This window comes from Coenobita brevimanus, chromosome 79, assembly GCF_032717465.1.
Source record: "Coenobita brevimanus isolate Jiangsu-jjx chromosome 79, ASM3271746v2, whole genome shotgun sequence".
Lineage (NCBI taxonomy): Eukaryota > Metazoa > Arthropoda > Malacostraca > Decapoda > Coenobitidae > Coenobita > Coenobita brevimanus.
The window spans coordinates 899,802-919,930 of record NC_137032.1 but is presented as its reverse complement, the minus strand read 5'-3'; the positions used below and the strand labels follow the sequence as shown (position 1 = coordinate 919,930).

Here is a 20,129-nt window from a genome sequence, read left to right as displayed (position 1 = left end):
ACACCTCATCGTTCAAATGTATTTTATATCGTTTGAATATGGACAAAATCTGCACCAGTAACATAGGAAGGGACACGTGCAATGTGCAGAATAACTTGCCAAATAAGAGGTGTTACGTAATCTCCCACGTCACTTGGAATATGACTGGCAGGTGTGATGTTGCAGAAGAGGCAGGCAGCAGCTGAGGCTAAAGTCGCGAACACACAAAAAGCAGGCGAGCACGAGAAGGAGGTTTTCCATCAATATCCCAAAGAAGTAGCAGTAAGTGCTGGCAGAGCGTATGTTGGCCCGGGCAGTGGCATAAAATGGATACTAAGCAACTCACACAAGGTGTTTTATTTACACCCTCCGTTTGGCTGGAATCCCATACCAAGCACAGTGATCGACATTAATTACATTCCAATGGAAGAGTAACACATAATTAAATATAATAAACAAAAACCCAACCACAGCATTTATCTCCGCCAGTCCATCCTGATCCCTGCTCACTCGCCCCCGCCTACTGTCTGTGTGGCTTCGCCCTAAGCTATGGCAGACACCAGCAGCAGTCCTCGTCCCTCACACTTGCCCCTCCCCTAGTTACCGTCCTCACCGCTCTCGTTTTGGCCCGCCTACATAGTAAATCTACAGCCTCGGTATAATCATCTGGGGAGGGTGTGGGAGGGAGAAGGCTCTGGAGACAACTGCTGGTCTAGCCATGAGGCGGGTGTGGCGGTGTGGCAGGCGTGTGTTACTTGAGTGCTCTGAATCTGTGACGCCATAGAAGATGCCGTACTGCAGCGCTAACACAAGGCGCAACAGCGAACACATTACTGCATGAAGCAGGTTGTCACGTGTGTGTGTGTGTGTGTGTGTGTGTGTGTGTGTGTTTTAACAAATAGTTCATTTCAGATTAGAATTACACTAGGCCATGACTCACACCTCTCCACACCTGTCCTTTACTCCCACACCCCAACTTCATCAGCCACAACTACCGCATATTTCTAATTTGGAGTGCACTAGAGTTACCGGAGATGGAGTTGACTGAAGGAGTATTGGGAGGTGTGGAAGAGTGTGAGTTGTGGTACAGTGTAACTCTAACTTGACCTAGACTATGCAGTTGTTGTTCTTGTTGTTGTTGCTTAACTCTCGTCTGTCTGGCCAAGCAGACCCGTCGACCACATGTAAGCAACTGCTTCTGTGGGGCCGTCCTACAGGTACATTTCAGTACACTGCATACACCGTGCAGTGATCCCGTACCCCACTGTGGTAGACAGCGCCTCATTAGGGTAGGACCAAAGTCCTTCCCACGGCAAGATGCAGGGAAATATGAGGAATTTTAGTTCCCAGGTGGATGCCGCAGCTGCTCCACCCAGGGTGCACAGTGCCACTACGTTCAGGCTGTTCATCAGCGCCTGCACGATGCAGTATTCCCCTGCAACCCCATCTTGGCGGCGACTTTTTTCGGGGTTGCTGGCGACTACCACTGCGAACACCCATGTGTTAGTATGTGTTTAAAAGTTGTCAAGATAATGTCACCAAGACAGAATTGCCATGGAAAAGCTGCCATAAAAAGGGCTCATGCAACACTGCTTCAAGCATTGTAAATGACTTCGGAGATTTCAAAACACCTCTTCCTTAGCGATTTATTTTGTATATTGCACCTCAGTATCCTCTAATATATTATTAATGCACCTATGCCGATATTAAAGCGACAGGAATAACATAAAAGAGAGTGCTATGGCAAAATAATCAAAATAAATCGATGACGAAGAGGTGTTACGAAACCTCCTATGTCAAACAGAATGCGACTCTAGCCAGTATTCTCGTCGGGTAAGGAAGCTCCTTAATACATTTTCCTAAGTGACCTATTTTGCTTTTTACACCCTAGTGCAGTCAAATCTGGTGTAAGAGTGACTGGACATATATGAATTAGAGCAGAAGGGGGAGGTGGAAGGTGTGTGCAGAATTTCCACAGAAGAAATCTATGCAGCATGTGAGATGATGTATGGGGTGATGAGATGAAAGAGTGTGCAAGGAACAGCAAGATGGAGTGAAGAGGTGAGGCAAGCTGTGGCACAAAAGAAGAAAGCATATAATGAGTGGATGGGACGCAGAGGCATGGAGGAAGTTGAGAGACGAAAGGGAGAGTTAGATGCAGAGAGGAAGAGAGAGGTGAAAAGATTGTAAGAGGGAGTATGAAGACAGTAGATGAGGAATTTGGAAGGAATTTGAGTGTACAAGGGAGGGAATGTAAGAAAATGTTCTGGATGGAGGTAAGGAGAGAGTTCGACAGGGTGACAAAGAAGTCAGTAAGGGAGTGAAAGATAAATATGGTAGACTGATTTTGGAGAAGGGAGAAAAAGGGAGACGAAGAGAACACTTTAAGCTGTTAAACATTGAGAATGAAAGCAGTGAGAGTATAAGTGGCTGTGGAATGGCTGAGATAAGGAGGGTGGTGAGAAGGGAGGAAGAGATCAGCAGGATGGATGTAGTGGAAACAATGAAGAAAGTCAAAATGGGGAATGCCCCAGGAATTGATGGAGTGTGTGGTGAAATGCTGAAGCACTGGGTAGAGATAGTAGTAGAATGGATATGGATGATGTGCAGATTGGCTTGGGACGAAGGTAGAGTCCCGGAGGATTGGAAGTCAGGTATAATTATTCCCCTGTACAAAGGCAAAAGGGGGGGGGGGGAAGTGTTGTAATCATAGGGGCATTTGTCTTCTTAGCGTAATAGGCAAAGTTTATGGTAGGATACTTACTAACAGAGTTAGAGATATAACACAGGAATTAATTGAAGAACATGGAGGTTTTTAGGAAGGGAAGAGGTTGTGTAGATCAGATATTCATCCATAGGTCTTCAGTGGAAAAGTTTCTAGAGAAGGGAAAGAAGTTGTATGGGGCCTTCATGTATTTGGAGAAAGCACATGACAGTGTGGATTGACAAGAAATGTGGAAAATATTAAGAATATATGGAGTAAATGGGTAGTTGCTGAATGCCATGAAGAGTATGTATGAGGGTGCGGCTGCAATGCATGTGGATAGTGAACTGAGTGAATTTTTCTGTATGAATGTTGGACTGACACAGGGATATGTCATGTCTCCATGGCTGTTCAATCTGTATATGGGTGGGGTTATAAAAGGGATACAAGGTAGAACAGTGGATGTTGGAGTGGTCCTAATAAGAGAGGGCAGCGTTTGGAAACTTCCTATATTGTTGTTTGCAGATGATACAGATTGTTAAATAAGGACGAAGGGGAAATGCAAGGCTTGGTGAATGAGTTTGGGAAAGTGTGTATGAAACGGAATCTAAAGGTGAAAGAAGGGAAGAGTAGTCATGGTCTTCAAGAGAAATGAAGTCACTAAATGTAGTGAGGTTGGATGATGAGGAAATGGAAAATGTGAGTGTATTTAAGTAAGTACTTGGGTAGTGTGATGAGTATGGATGGAAGTTTGGAAGATGAAGTGTTGAAAGGGTAAAACAAGGAAGAAAGGTTTCTGGTTGTTTAAAAGCAGTGATATGGAACAGGGAAGTGAGAATGGAAGTAAAGCAGTCGCTGCATGATAGTATTGTTATACCAACTCTAACGTATGCCATGAAAACGAAGCTTGGACCTTGCTGGAAGGACACAAGTCAAGAAACAGAACAGTGGAAATGAGTTATTTGAGAGAAGCATGTGGAGTTACATGGAAAGACAGACTAACAATTGAAGAAGTGAAAGAGCTTTGTGGTGTGGATGTGGATGTGACAGAAAGCGTCAGGAGAAATACATTGAGGTGGTTTGGCCATGTGAAGAGGATGGAGAGCGAGAGACTAACGAGGAGAATGTATGTGAGTGAGGTGGAGGGTGGGAGTGGGAGGGGGAGGCCGAGGGTGAAATGCAGGAATGGAGTGGAGAGGAATATGAGAGAAGGGTGTGAGAGCTGGAGGGAGGGCAGTGAAATGACGGGGGGACAGGGCGACACGGAGGCGATTTGTTTGTGGCCATCCCTTACGGGATTAGGGCGTCTGGCAATGGATAGATACTATAGACAGATAGACCATGCTCTGCACAGATAACCTGGAAAAAGGTATTAACCAACCGTATCCAAAAATAAATCGCCTAGGAAAAGGTGCCTGGGATGTTTGTTACGCGACGAGAATACGAGGCACTATGTTAATTAAAGTACATAAAATAAAGCACTTTTTAACATAGTATTTTTTTTTTTCCATGAAGCAGCATTCAGTCTATAGAGCATCTTAATTACATACCACTTTTTGTATCACAGCAAACCAGATGACCAAATTATAACGCGTTCCGAGATACTTAACATACAGTCCTCGCTCCAAGATTTTTAACACAGTCCTTAACACGAACCACATCACTAATTCTGACGTTAACAGAGCCGACCACACACCACTGATGCGCCCATGTTACACAGACCGGCAAATGGGCAGAGAGGTAGAGACTGAGGTGAGACAGAGGTAGAGACAGAGATAGACAGGGGTAGAAAAAGAGGTTGAGACTGGGGGAGAGACAGAAATAGAGATAGAAGTAGAGAATAAGTTAGAGACAGAGGTAGAGACAGAGGCAGATAAAGGTAGAGACAAGAGGTAAAGACTGAGGTAAAGGCGGAGGTAGAGACAGAGGAAGAGACTGCGGGCTCATGGCCTTTGGTTCCTTCTTCCTCGCATAAAAAAAAAAAAAAAAAAAAAAAAAGTAAAGACAGAGGTAGAGACAGTAGCAGAGGCAGATCTAAATGGCTTTTCAGATTTCGTAACATCCCTTACTCACCGATTTATTTTGGATACAACACCTCAGTATTTTGTTGTGTGCTACTGACGCGAAATTTAGCAACACAAAAGCGATAGAATGAAAATACAACGAAATGTTAAACAGACTCCTTAACGCCTTTTCCTCAGCGATTCATTTTACCCACTACACCTTAATTTCCCCATGTGTGTCAGTCCTACGTCGAGATAACATACAAAATGATACTGATGTACAAAGTAAATCGCTATCCAAAAGGTGTTTAGAAATCCTCAAACCTGCTTTCAGTTCGATCCAGATTTCTGTGTTCTCTGATTTGCCCTATAAAAATATATATATCGCTGTGTCGGCTGCTGAGTTGAAAAAAAAAAGGCTCGAAAATACACACACACACACACACACACACACACAAATACAATGAAACCTTTTTGAGACGGAAATGCATATAAGAAAACCAGATGAGAGAGAGAGACAGAGAGAGAGAGAGAAATAATAATAATACAGGGTGGTCCATATATCGGTTCCCCGCGGCTCAGTGTTAGTCTATCCTGCATTATTTATTCATTCCATACACCCACTGCCACACCCTCGCCCACACCAGCAGACTGAGCCGTCCCTGCGACACGTAAGAGCTATTTACGGACCACCTTGAATAAACAGAACAGCAGCAAAAGACCAGAGAATTTAGACCGTATATATATATATATATATATATATATATATATATATATATATATATATATATATATATATATATATATATATATATATATTGTTACATAGCCTATGATTTCATCATCCTTTGTGTACTGTAATTTTAACGCACAGTATGCTGCATGTTTGATCACGAGCGTGTTCTGCCTCAGTCCCCCCCCTTCTACCGTTATAGTAGAGTAAGTCGTTCTCTCTGTTATTCAGAGCGGGATTTTCAGCTTTTTGTCCCCATGGCTTCATTTGCGCGTCCTTCCTACAAGTTGTATCAAGCTCTCCTGGCCCCTATATAATGAGCTCAGTCTCTGCATCATTGCCACTTAGATCTGCTCCTCATTTTGTTACATCTCTGTCCTCCCCTGTACAGATATTATTATTGTGAGTGCTCAAGAAATCTCCAAACATCTAGCAGCTGTGTGTAATTTGAGTATAACTGTTGTATTTTTTCTTGTACTGTATAGCATAAGTTTAATTTGTAGGCCTAGTGAAGTTTTTGTAATTCATGTAGGGATCTTTATGTCCATCAGTTTTAATATTATTTTGTATCTGTAATAATTTATCTTGCATTCACTGAGTATTATCTGGTATCTCATTTTATCAGGGCTGACTTAGATAAATTTACTCTTGCTAATTTCGTGTTAATAGAGGCTATTGCAGTTAACCATATATTTAACCTGTTTTTTGCCATTACATTATCCTTATGAGTCCTGAATGTTTTGTTGTTAGTTTAAGCATTAAACTTTAACTTGTAATTTTACCTAACTCTTTTGTTTTGAACCTGGAACTTTACGGGACAGTAGTGATTATTAGTATTCTCACTTAAAGTGTACATTATCTTTCTCTGTTCCGTAACAATATATATATATATATATATATATATATATATATATATATATATATATATATATATATATATATAAAACAATAAATTCCAAAGCATGTGATGATGATACTAACACTTCCTCTCACTCGACCTCCTCCACTCCCCACCACTTCCTCTCACTCGACCTCCTCCACTCCCCACCACTTCCTCTCACTCGACCTCCTCCACTCCCCACCACTTCCTCTCACTCGACCTCCTCCACTCCCCACCACTTCCTCTCACTCGACCTCCTCCACTCCCCACCACTTCCTCTCACTCGACCTCCTCCACTCCCCACCACTTCCTCTCACTCGACCTCCTCCACTCCCCACCACTTCCTCTCACTCGACCTCCTCCACTCCCCACCACTTCCACTCACTCGACTTCCTCCACCCCCCACCACTTCCTCTCACTCGACCTCCTCCACTCCCCACCACTTCCACTCATTCCATCGCTACCTATGACATCCTCTCACTCCACCTCCTTCACTCCCTTCCATTCCCTCTCACTCCATTACTGGCCAAAACATGACTCACCTACCTGTACCCTTGCTAACAGCACTCCGTAATGTGGGATGCAGGCTAGGCAAATCTAATTAACAGGTGCACCTTAAATTAACCTCAGCATGTAGGAACCTTTCTTATACCTTCGCGGACTCAGTTTTCACGATGAGGACGTTAGTGTGGACAGCCATGCATGCGACTGACAGCAAAGAAGTTTGAAGCTGGTAAATATGTGGCCATGCAGTTTATCTATAGTTCCATCACCTTAACTTGGCCCAGGTTTTCGTCCTCGTGCAACCTAGTATCAGAAAAACAATGCTACGGCTCTACCTCCTCTCATAGCACTTCATCATGACTAGCATCATATTCTAGTGTTAATCTATTGCTACAACACAGCATTCAAGACGGAGAGATGACAATTTTAGGCCAAGTTAAAGTGACAGGAGTATAACCAGTACAGGCTATATATGCCTGGGTCTGGTCAGGGCTGAGATTCGAAAAACAACTTACGATAATTTTCCTTTCGTAACCAAGATTTTATATCTGTAGGAAGGACAAGAGACACGAGAAGCTTGTGTATTCCCCTTCCCTTGTCCTTCCTGCAAGAACAAGAGGGAAAGGAAGGATGGGTACTCTCCTTGCCTTGTCCTTCCTGCAAGAACAAGAGGGAAAGGAAGGCTGTATATTTCCCTTACCTTGTCCTTCCTGCAAGAACAAGAGACAAAGGAAGGCTGTGTGCTCTCTTTTCCTTATCCTTCCTGCAAGAACAAGGGCCAAGGGAAGGGTGTGTACTCTGCCTTGTCCTTACTGCAAGAACAAGAGGAAAAGGAAGGGTGTGTACGCTCCTTCCCTTGTCCTTCCTGCAAGAACAAGGATCAAGGGAGAGGTGGTTATTCGTCCTCCCTTGTCCTTCCTGCAAGAAGAAGAGACATAGGAAGGTTCGGCATTCTCCCTGCCTTGTCCTTCCTGCAAAAGAAGAGGCCTGAGGTTGTATTCAAAGTGACCTGAAAGGCTTCGTTGCACCATTTCGCGAGATATTTATTCTGCATATTATATCTCAGCATTCTCTCTCTCTCTCTCTCTCTCTCTCTCTCTCTCTCTCTCTCTCTCTCACCAACAAAGTCTGCATCAGTACTATAAAGAGAACACTGTAATGTAATGTGAAGAATAAATCGCCAAGAATGGATGATACGAAATCTCCAAAGTCACTCTGAATACAGTAAATCCAGTGAACTTTTAATCTTTCTTTTTTCAGTCCCTCCCGCCGAATTAAAAAAAAAAAAAAAAAAATCTAAGTTACGACGTGGGATGGAGAGTAAGTCTGTTTGTGAATCGAGACAGACTGACAGATTCCAGAACGCCCTTACGATCGATCTGCCTGTCGTAACTTAAGAGGATTTTGGTTCGCGGGAAAGACAAAAGATATGGGATGCTTCTGTGTACTCTTTCCCGCGTCCTTCCTATGAAAACGAATCTTACGACTGGGGATTGATCGTAAGTGTGTTTGTGAATCGCGGTCCAGAGGCGTATTCTCTTCGGAGTAGATGGCTTACTATACCTCTTTCACCTTAACCTGGCCCAGATTTTCGTCCCATTACAGCTTATTTCAGTGGGGGGGAAAATAGGAGACTACGGCTCTACACCCTTTCCCATTGCACTTCTTCGCGACTAGCATCATAGAAGAGTATGAATCCACCCTTCCAACTCAGCATGCAAGATGGAGAGGGGGCACTTTAAGGCCAAGTTAGAGTTAAAACAGCTTATCACCTCTTCCTCATCGACTGATTTTGCATATTTAAACTCTGTTATGTCCCTGGCCAAGATTTTCGTCCTTTTGCAGCTGATTTCATGTAGCTCACTGGCAGAAGACATTGCTACGGTTCTACATCCTTTCCATAGCACTTCATAGTGATTAGCATCCTATTCTAGTGTTGAGCTTGTAATACACTTCAGCATTCATGGTGGCGATACGGCAATTTTAGGTAAAGTTAGTGTAAAAAGTGTATAGTAAGTCTCCACAGGTGACAAAAACAGTATCCCTGCACTTATCGTTTGTGCTGGTCTGCTTGTCTATCTGTATGCCTGTCTGCCTCTCTGGCCCCTAAAACTAAAGCTTATTTATGATTATAGTTTATTCCAACTCACAACCTTCCACACCTGACTCCATCACCAGCAACCATAGCTCATTCTAAATTAGGATGCTAGTTACACGTGATGGAGTGAAGGTATGTGAGCAGGTGTGGAAGGGAGGGAGTCGTGGCCCAGTGTAATTATAACTTGGAATGGACTATAAGCGATGGGGAACAGAGCAAGGGTGATTGTGAGGCATAATAAGGTTAGGGTGTTTGATGGAGGGTGATGACAGGATTACGGTATTTTTGTATCTATATGGTATCTGTATCTGTATGTGTTTGTATTTGTACGGTATCTTTATCTATATCTGTATTTGTATTAAGTCCAATGCAGGATCGGAGCTTCTCCTCGGAGGGAGAGTGATGGCCAGAGGTAATTCTTCCACATGCTGGCAAAGTGCGAATGGGAAAGGGATGTCTGAAGAAAGAGTGAAGCATGTGACAGTCGAAATGATGATGGCTGTGTGTGTGTGTGTGTGTGTGTGTGTGTGTGTGTGTGTGTGTGTGTGTGTGTGTGTCTGTCTGTCTGTCTGTCTGTCTGTCTGTGCCAGAGTGTGTATATGTCACTTACAAGGTGTGAAGATAATTAAGCAAGATATTAGCAAACATGTAGTGAGTATGTATAGTAAGAAATAAGTAGATATGTAACATATAAAATACAAGCTGAAATGTAATATGTAATAATGACAATGAGGAGTGACCTTTGTGTATGATATAAAACAATTATGAGAGAGGGAGGTATAAGTTGGGGAGAGGGCAGCGAAATGCCATGGGACAAGGCGACATGGAGGCATTTGACTGTGGCCACCCCTTACGGGATTACGGCGTCTGGCTATAGACAGACAGAACAGTTATAAAAGAAATACGTAACAGGCAAGCAATAGATATGTAGCAAATATGTAAGATAATTAATTAGATATATGTAACAGAGATAGATAATGAGGTATGCGCTGAAACAGATATAATGTGACAGTTGAAAGATATTTACATAAATAATGTAGAAGACAATGAAAGGTGTATTAGCAAGGCAGAGTGACGTGGGATGGAGATATGTGGGCGTGTGTGTGTGGGTAATGTCTGTGGTAATATTTAACAGGTGTGCCGTGTGTGTGTGCGTGCGTGCGTGTGTGTGGGTAATGTCTGTGGTAATATTTAACAGGTGTGCCGTGTGTGCGTGCGTGTGTGTGTGTGTGTGTGTGTGTGTGTGTGTGTGTGTGTGTGTGTGTGTGTGTGTGTGTGTGTGTGTGTGTGTGTGTGAGAGAGAGAGAGAGAGAGGTATTCTCGGTTGCACTGGAGTGGTACCTTTCTCACAGCACTGATGTTCCCTCTTATTTATATTAATTAAGCATTTCTACACCCTTTTTAATCTAACTTGGCCTAAACTTACCATCTCTCATCTTGAATGCTGAGTTATAACAAGAGATTAACAATAGAACGTGATGTTAGTCATGAAGAAGTGCTACGAAAGGGATGCAGAGCTGTAGTATTGTCTTATTCCCCAACTGAGCTATGTAAAATAAGCGGCAAAAGAATAGGAATCTGGGCCAAATTAAGGCAAAAGGATGGGCACACTTTGCATCACTGAAACTGAAATAGATATTGAGGTGTAATGTGCAGACTAAATCGCAAAGGAAGAAGAGCTACAAAATCTCCTAAGCTTCGTGGTAATTAATTGTACATCTTGCACCTTAACATTCACGTATACGCTGCTTGTTTTGGTGTGTGTGTGTGTGTGTGTGTGTGTGTGTGTGTGTGTGTGTGTGTGTGTTCAATAATATGATGTAAGTGTGTGGAATAAATTGCACTGAAAGAAGCACTAAGACGTTTCCTATGTCAACCAAAGAACGGGCAAAATCTGAAGGGAAAAAAAAAAAAAAAAAAAAAAAAACGGTGTCAAATATCATAACGTCTACTAAAAACCCAGTGGTGATGTTTTGGTAAGAGGCACGAGTTGGAGGCAAAGTTGTGATTTTCTTTTTTTTTGGGTGGGTGGGTGGGGGGGGGTGAGAAAGATTAAAGTAAACAATTTTTTTTTTTCATGTGGAAATACTTAAAAAAACGAGTAATGATTTTATTTTCTGCAAGTCTGAGGAGATTTTGTCTTATTTGTATGAGAAAACATGGAAAGGCAAATGAATTTTTTTTTTTTTTTTTTTTTTTTTTTGCTTCATGAGAGGAAAGGCAGGAGACAGACTGGCGGTGTGTGAGAAGGAGGCGTGTATGCTGTTTTTACTTAACCTGGCCCAAACTTTCGTCCTTTTGCTGCTTTTTTCACGTAGCTCTGTGTCGCAAAGAGACGATGCAACTGCTCTGTACACTTTCCACTGCACTCCTTAGTTACTAGCATCGTAATCTAGTATCAATCTATTCTTACAACTCTGCATGAAGATGAAGGGATGGGAATTTTAGGGCCAAGTTAGAGTTAAGGTATTAGAGCTATGGGTAGGGCGTGGTACGTCTCGGATTTTGGTCAGCTGAACTCACGTCTATAGGAGGGATTCTCAAACATTTTTACGATCAACTCCCCCTCGTAACTCAGATTTTGATGTGCAGGAATAACAAGAGAACGTGAGAACCTCCTGCACACTGTCCTTGTCCTTCCTGTAAACACAAGAAAACGGGTCTGGTGATAATTTCCCTCTCGTAAACTAACTTGGGATTTTTTGCTGCAGGAAGAACAAGGGACGTGGGAAGATAGTAGAGTCTCCTTGTCCTTCCCGCAAAAAATCGGACTTACGAGAGGGAACTGATCGTAAGTTTGTCTGTGAATCTGGGCCCTGAACTCACGTCGACGCTGTGGCGAAGGAGGTCATCCAGGGCTCGAGGAGGTTGAAGTAGAAAGTGAAGGGGTTCCGCCGGGTGAAGAGGAAATATAGGAGGTTCTGAATGATCCACTGGTAAAACAGAACCCCCACCACCACCGTCACGATAAACAGACCCAGGTTGCTCATGACAGTTGACAGGTTCTCCACGCTCAGGATCTTACTCATGATCACGCTAGCCACACCCAGCGGAGACAACCTGAAAAGACAACCGTAGCTCTCTCAAACCTGGGACGTCTTCATTTTATTTTATTTATTTATTTAAACCAAGGACGTGTTTATTATATTTTATTTATTTTAACTAAGGACGTCTTTATTTTACTTTATTTTATTTTGCTTATATATTTACTACTAATAATAATTCTGTTACTGATACTAACCACATAACACTGGGGACAATCCTAAATACAAGAGTGTCTTAATCCATAAAGGAGAAACTGACTAAAAGACTGCATAAGAGTGAAGTGAAGGGGAGAAATAGATAGATAAACAGATAGAAAGATACGTAGACAGATAGGTAGGGAGGTTGGCAGACAGCGATGTATAGACAGACAGGCAGACTGACAGACAGAGAGATAAACAGATAGACAGACTGACATACAGACAGATAGCTAGACAGTTAGGTAGAGATGTATAAATCGACAGACAGACAGACATGGACAGGTAGGTAGGCAGACAGACAGACAGACAGATGGGTAGGTAAGCAAACAAACAAAGAGGCAGACAGATAGATAGGTAGGCAGACAAAGAGAGAGAACGATAAATAAAGAGATGGACTACCAACCACATAACTCCGGTGACAATCTTGAGTATAACGGTGTCAATTATGGAGAAGAAATCAACAACCACAGCGCCCTTCTTGCCCAGTGACCCCAGCAGCGTACCAAACACCAGGCAGAAGACGATGATGCCCAAGGTGTTGGTGCCAGCCCGGTACTTCACCTGTGTTAAGAGAGATAGATGTTGAGAAAGAGAGATAGATAGATAGATAGATACAGAGAGAGAGAGAGAAATGGATGGATTCGTATACAGATAGATATTTTGAGACAGAAAAACAGACAAAATAGACAGATAGACAGATAGATAGATAAATGATGGCCAAGAAGTTTGTGCTGCCACGGTACTACACACACACACACACACACACACACACACACACACACACACACACACACACACACACAGAAGCGGTCACAGTGGCATCCGGCAGGAATATATATGAACGCGAACCCATATCAAGCAAAGCAAGAAGAACTGACAAATTAATTCTTCTCTCTTCAAACAGTGCTGGCAGTGGCATAAAATGAATATTGAGCAGTTCCAGTCTAATGTTTCACTCACTATATACGATGCACCCCATAGCAAACACAAACACGGTGGAAGAACATTTATATCACTGCAATGAAAGAAGACTGGACGAAAATCTGGATGTCTAGAAAGGATACTGAACTTTACCAGCCCACTCTCACCCCTGCCCATGCACTGTGTCGCCATGGAAGAAAGTAAACACATACATATTCATTAAGTTCTATCACATGCTGAATCATAAACCATTTTACTTAACTGGCTAAGATAATGCAGGGGTGATGTATTAATTATCTACGTGTATATAGTGATGGTGGTGGTGGTGGTGGTGGTGGTGGTGGTGGTGGTGGTGGTGGTGGTGGTGGTGGTGGTGGTGGTGGTGATGATGATGATGATGATGATGATGATGATGATGATGATGATGATGATGGCTATATGCAACAACTCACCAAGCGGACCAGTTCGGTGATTTCCGTCTCAACGCCCGTGATGTTATTTCTATGCATTACCACCTGCTCGTCATATACCGTGTGCACCTGAGGGAGACACAGACATGGTAAGATAGCTACACACACACACAACTACAAGCTATACAATGACCCTGCTGTATTTCCAGGCGGGTGGATGCAAGAACATTAAAGTGTAATATAGTTGCAAGTGATGTCACAAAGCAAAAGAATACAACCAATGATCTTTAATACTAATGATATAAATAATTACTGCCTTTCTCTAACTATCCAAATAAATAAATAAATAAATAAATAACAATAGGCAAACTTTGTCATAGTGAAGGCATTTACAGCATAATTTTTCCTATAATGTTTAATCAGAATATCGTAAAGGTCAGTGTGTGTGTGTGTGTGTGTGTGTGTGTGTGTGTGTGTGTGTGTGTCCAACCTGCTGGAATGAAGCCTGGAAGATGTTTTCAGGGAAGATGTTTCGGCCCAGGTCCAGAAACCCGTCCAGGATGTTGACGTTGGAGGAGGTGTTGGTGCTGGAGCTCGTGCCACCAGTGAGGGCCTGGAGGAGGGGGCAAAACGTGTCAGTATACCCTTACATCTCATATATATATATATATATATATATATATATATATATATATATATATATATATATATATATATAGAGAGAGAGAGAGAGAGAGAGAGAGAGAGAGAGAGAGAGAGAATTATCTAGCCATAATTATATTTCCTTGCCTGTTTAGCTACTGTGACAGATAAATGCTTGAATAGGGAGACAGGTAAGCAGGTAGATAGACAGACGAATCCTTGCCTGCTTAGCTAGTGGTGACCCGAGATGTATAGAAATGACAAGCAGAGGGACTTCTGGTAGACAGATAAATATATAAACAGACAGATAAATAGTCAGGGAGATAAAGAGACAGAAAACAGTCCGCCAGATAGACAGATCCTTGCCTGCTTAGCTAGTGGTGGGAATGACAAGCAGAGAGACTTTAGGTGGACAGATAAATATATAAACAGACAGATAAACAGTCAGAGAGATAAAGAGACAGAAAACAGTCCGCCAGATAGACAGATCCTTGCCTGCTTAGCTAGTGGTGATCCTGGGTGTATGGCAATGACAAGCAGGACTCCCAGCAAGGCGTTCAGCAGGGAAGTGGCCATGAAATACAGTATTGTCCTCACCACGATGCGACCGTTCATTTTGGCATTCAAGCTGGCAGAACCTGATAACAACAACACCTATCAACCACACGAGGACTGAGGCTTAGGATTAATAACTAACTATTACACGAAGGTCATTACGGTAGATAATTACATATCAGGTAGGGGTGATTTATTTCCGTTAGGTAAATACAAAGTGACTATGGTGGAATATGGAAATCCCGTACCATCATCATCATTTTTAATGTTATTATTATTATTATTATTATTATTATTATCATCATCATCACTATTATTAAGATCATCATCTCCATCACCATCACTATTATTATTATCATCTTCATCATCATCTTCATCGCTACTATTATTATCATGATCTCCATCACCACCATCACTATTATTATTATCATTTTTATTATCATCACTACCATCATCATCATCATCTTCATCTTCATTATCATCATCACTATCATCATCATCATCATCATCGTCCTGCCTCTTTTCTACTCATACGTGGAAACACTGGAACTTGCAAATAAACATTAAACCGATATTCCGTATACTGTTCATCCCTCTCTGATAACGACACTAACTGCTGAGCAACATGACAATAATCACCAAATGCAGCAAAAAACATTAAGAAAAAAAAGCACATTATCTAGAACGTTTTTTATGTTTTTTCTAGTAACATTAGTGATCGCAAAAATGACGCAGACGGCAAGAGAATACAAGTGACGGACAAACGGACATAAACAATGAACTTTTTACTCTAATTTGGCCTAAAATTTTCATCTCTCCACCTTGAATGCTAATTTGTAATGAAAGATTAACGCTAAAGCTTGATGTTAGTCACGAAGAAGTGCTATGGAAAGGATGTATAGCCACAGGTATTGTCTTTTTCTGCCATGAAGTCGTGTGAAATAAATGCAAAAACAAAAAAAATGAACCGTGTACTGCAAAAAAGACAACAGTTGAACCGTATGAAATAAACTGCAAAAAGACAGAATCTGAACCGAGTAAAAATAAAATGCAAAAAACGTAACATTTTAACCGTATGTAAGAAACTGCAAAAAGGCAAAATCTGAACAATGAAAAATAAAATGAAAAAAAAAAAAAACGACCCGTGTGAAAAAAAAACTACAAAAGATAAATTTGAACCGTGTGAAGACTGCAAAAGGGACAAAAGGTGAACCGTGTGAAATAAACTGCAAAAAAATCCAAAATCTGATGATTATTTTTTTTGTACTCATTTGTTTTTCCTTCCTCTATTCTGTAATTTAAAAGAGGTAAAGGTAAAAAGGACTATAAGAAAATAACACAACTCACCTGCAATTAGTGAAGCTATGATAAGCGGAAGGATCATGAGTTTGAGCATCCTAATGAAGAGCTCGCCAGGGTACGAGATGAGCAGGATTGTGGTGGAGTCTGGCCCAGTTGCTCGAAGGGCCAGACCTGAGGAAGAATGAGAGAGTGGACCATATAATTATCTGTTTTATTGAAGTGGTTGTGTGTGTGTGTGTGTGTGTGTGTGTGTGTGTGTGTGTGTGTGTGTGTGTGTTTGTTACATTGCCGTCAGTGAGGTCTCCATCTTAAATACTCAGTTGTAAAAATAGACAAACACCAAGATATGATGCTAGTCACGAAGATGCACTAATGATGATGTGCAGAGCAGCAGTATTATTTTTTTCCTGCCACTTAGCTACATGAAGTAAGCAGGAAAGGGACGAAAATCTAGGCCAAGTTAAGGTGAAAGAATTACTGTCACGAAGTGCTATGAAAAGAATGTAGGGCCTTAGTATTTTTTTTCTCTCTATTATCTATCTATCTATCTATCTATCTATCTATCTCTAAGAAAGACACTTACCGAGGGCGACGCCGAAGATGACGCCAGAGAAGGTAAGAAGAAGGAGCAGGTTCTTCCTAACCCAAGTCCATCGCATATCCGTGACGCGAACTGGGGACATCTTGGCGTCTGTGGGCGGAACAGATTATAATTATTATAATTATTATTATTATTAAAATTAGTGGTAGTAGTAGTAGTAGCAGTATCATCTATTATTGTTGTTGTGGTATTGCTACTGCTACTACTACTACAAGAACAAAAACAACAACAACAACAATAACCACTACTACTACGACTACTGGTACTAATACTACTACTATCACTATCATCATCATCCTAACTCGCCACTTCACAATATCACTCCGAACCCGAGTGTAATCGCCCCGAAACCTACCATGCATTTATAATAGGCAATACCGTCATGCATGGACTTTTTTTTACTACCATGCACACCTCCTAACTACCCTCATCACTACCCACAATGTACAGCAAAGAGTAAAATGTCACCAACAACTCTATGGCAGAATTATCCTGCTTTCCATATTTCTCACTCCTCTCCACGCGACTTAGAATATCCTTCCTTCCTTCTCATAGTATTTTCTTGTGTGTTTCATAATACCATTGCTACGTCATATTACAATTCCACTGCCCTATCCGTCAGAACTGGTTAATATCTGGTGATGTATGGAAGAGAGATGACAAATAACAAACAAGCAATTTTTAAAGTGCTGGCTAATTCTGTATACGTATCCCTTGAAACTCGTGAAAATAATAAATTAAAAAAAAATCATTGTAACTTTCAAAAATTGTGATGAAGATGTAAATTCTGGTGGTGTATGTAGAGAGGTAGAGGAGATGGTGCATATGAGATACAGACTTTTAAAGGGATAGGTATACTCATGTTGAACTTGTAAAGGAAGCAGAATAAACAAATAAATCATTGTAATATCAAAAAATAGTGATGATGATGTAGATTTCTGGTGGTGCATGTGAAGGAGATGGTGAATAAAAGAAACCAGATTTTTTGAAAGCTAAGTACTTGTAAAAAACCACAATAAAAAAATAAATAAATACATAAATCATCGAAACTTCCAAAAAACAGTGAAGATATAAAAATTTGGTGGTGGTGTATATATGCAGAGAAGATGGTGAACATGAGACGTCCATCAACACTAACAAGGAGAAGATTCTTTTCATACCCGCGTGTCACTATACTGTCCCTCTCATGTCTCCTCTCCTCCGCCTCCTCCTGCTCCTTCCTTTTCCTCTTCCATCTACTTGTCTTCCTTCTCCTTCTCTTCTTCTTCCTCTTCCACGATCACCACCGCCATCACCAAAATTACCTCTTCCTCCTCCTACTGCTACTATTACTATTACTGCTACTACTACTACTATACTTTTTCTTCGTCTACTACTACTGCTATTATTACTTTTACTTTTTCTTCTACTACTATTACCTCTAAGACTATTTTAGGGTAAAAAAAAAAAGTTCTTTGTCTTCATCTGACAAAAAATCCGTAATCCCTTTACCAGCTTAAGTGGAAGACCAAGTGTAGTCAGACTGGAGGATAAATCTGACTAGTAACCAAGGAGATCATACGTACTTCATACCTAAAACTAGTCTCAGCCAACCACAACTTAATATTAAAGTAATGAGAGTAGCATCGGTGCCATCAAATAAAAACGGACCGACTATAGAAGCGAGAGAGAGAGAGAGAGAGAGAGAGAGAGAGAGAGAGAGAGAGAGAGAGAGAGAGAGAGAGAGAGAGAGAGAAAACAGTCAGGAGTAATGTGTTGACCCCTGACCTGGCACTCACAACCCCTGCCAACCTCAGCATTATGACCACCTCTACTGACTTCACCCTGTGTATGTGGTCATTTTTTGGATAGTTTTGACTTCTAGTACCATACAAAGTTGAGATTATTGTAAAGTTTCGATATTTTTTAAAAATGTGTTATACAGGCTACTGTAACATAAAACTGATGGAGAGGTGAAATATATTAGCAAAAGATGGTGACGAAGGAGGAGGAGGAGGAGGAGGAGGAGGAGGAGGAGGAGGAGGAGGAGGAGAAGAAGAAGAAGAAGAAGAAGAAGAAGAAGAAAGAAAGAAAGAAAAGAAAGAAAATGAAAGGGAAAGGAATATTAAAATCAACATATGAGTGGGGCTGAAACAGATCAAGCCCGTCCTTCCCAAGCCCACCCCAGCCGTCTTGCCGCTACCAGAATAAACAAGAGCTTTGGGCAAAGAACACAGACCTGGGAAACGCAAGGGTGAGGCAGAGGTTGTACTTTTAAAGGCTTCTTGAGTGTCCCTTAAGGTGGCTGTGACGTGAATGCTGGGGAGGTTATACACGCCTCACAGGAATATGTTACAGGACTTTTTCTTTCCCTCCTCTCTCTCTCTCTCTCACTCTCTTACACACGGCGTCACAAGAAATGTCACAAACGTCATCAGTAACTCAGGCTCCGTAACGGCTGAGAATTGCAGCTATCTTGATACGGCATTTATTACTTAAGATCAGACCAAGAATAACTACCTGAAGTTTGCCACACATCTCCCTGAACACCTTGTACTTTGGGAGCAGGTCATCACGAGAAGCCAGGCAGGTGCGGCCTTCCCAAACACTCACTTTTCTTTACACACATTCCTCCTCCTCTTCCTTTATCTTCCTTAACTCTCACACAAATCCCTGTACCCTTTAGCCTAATATGGATACCTTATACTATACACACTCCTTCTTCCTCAACTCGCAAACACAAATCTATATATATATATATATATATATATATATATATATATATATATATATATATATATATATATATAGATAGATAGATAGATAGATATATATATATATATATATAGATAGATAGATAGATGGATACAGATAGATAAATGGATAGACAGATTGATAGATATATACAGTAGAGAGAAAGAGCGAGAGATAGACATATATATATATATATATATATATATATATATATATATATATATATATATTGCACCCAGTCGGCTTGCGCTTGGTTCACAGACTACACACACATCCAAAGCCATTCCAACACTACAATACACTTACAAGGACTTCTCACCCAACATACAATCTCTACCAGACGGCCTAAGCCACTTGTGATAGAGATACATTGGCTGTATCGTCCCCGCTTCTGTTGGGATAGGCCGGTCCTGCAGTGGACACTCAAACGGCTGATGAGATGAGATGATATATATATATATATATATATATATATATATATATATATATATATATATATATATATATATATATATATGTGTGTGTGTGTGTGTGTGTGTGTGTGCGCGCGCGCGTGCGTGCGTAAGTGCGTGCGTGCGTGCGTGTGTGTGTGTGTGTGTGTGTGTGTGTGTGTGTGTGTGTGCAGATGCTTCAGTGATAATGATGACATAGGTGGGAATTAGTGCTTAGCAAATGAAGGCCTGGCTGATGGACGGAGGGCTTTAACTCCTCTCCTGTCGTGGGTCTGCTTCAACTGATGGAACTGGCCACCGTCACAACTTCAATACTACGTCAGGGTTGCGTGAAATTTGATAATCTTTAGTTATGATGCCAGAATGAATC

General features: G+C 41.4%; 1 protein-coding gene across 4 annotated transcripts in view; it reads right to left on the bottom strand.

Moving 5' to 3' along the window:
- Window positions 1-20,129, bottom strand: part of LOC145408952 (excitatory amino acid transporter-like) — a 362,199-nt gene that overhangs the window by 269,822 nt on the left and 72,248 nt on the right. For all 4 annotated transcript variants that reach the window (XR_013899021.1, XR_013899020.1, XR_013899022.1 and 1 more), the window contains exons 2-8: window positions 16,557-16,664; window positions 16,019-16,144; window positions 14,612-14,754; window positions 13,965-14,087; window positions 13,517-13,603; window positions 12,547-12,704; window positions 11,728-11,961 (exon numbers count right to left, since the gene is read on the bottom strand). Coding sequence is in view for 1 of the 4 variants with exons in the window: in XM_080279533.1 (XP_080135659.1) it covers window positions 11,728-11,961; window positions 12,547-12,704; window positions 13,517-13,603; window positions 13,965-14,087; window positions 14,612-14,754; window positions 16,019-16,144; window positions 16,557-16,656 (971 nt within the window). In the remaining 3 variants the exon portion in view is untranslated. The remainder of the gene's footprint in view (window positions 1-11,727; window positions 11,962-12,546; window positions 12,705-13,516; window positions 13,604-13,964; window positions 14,088-14,611; window positions 14,755-16,018; window positions 16,145-16,556; window positions 16,665-20,129) is intronic.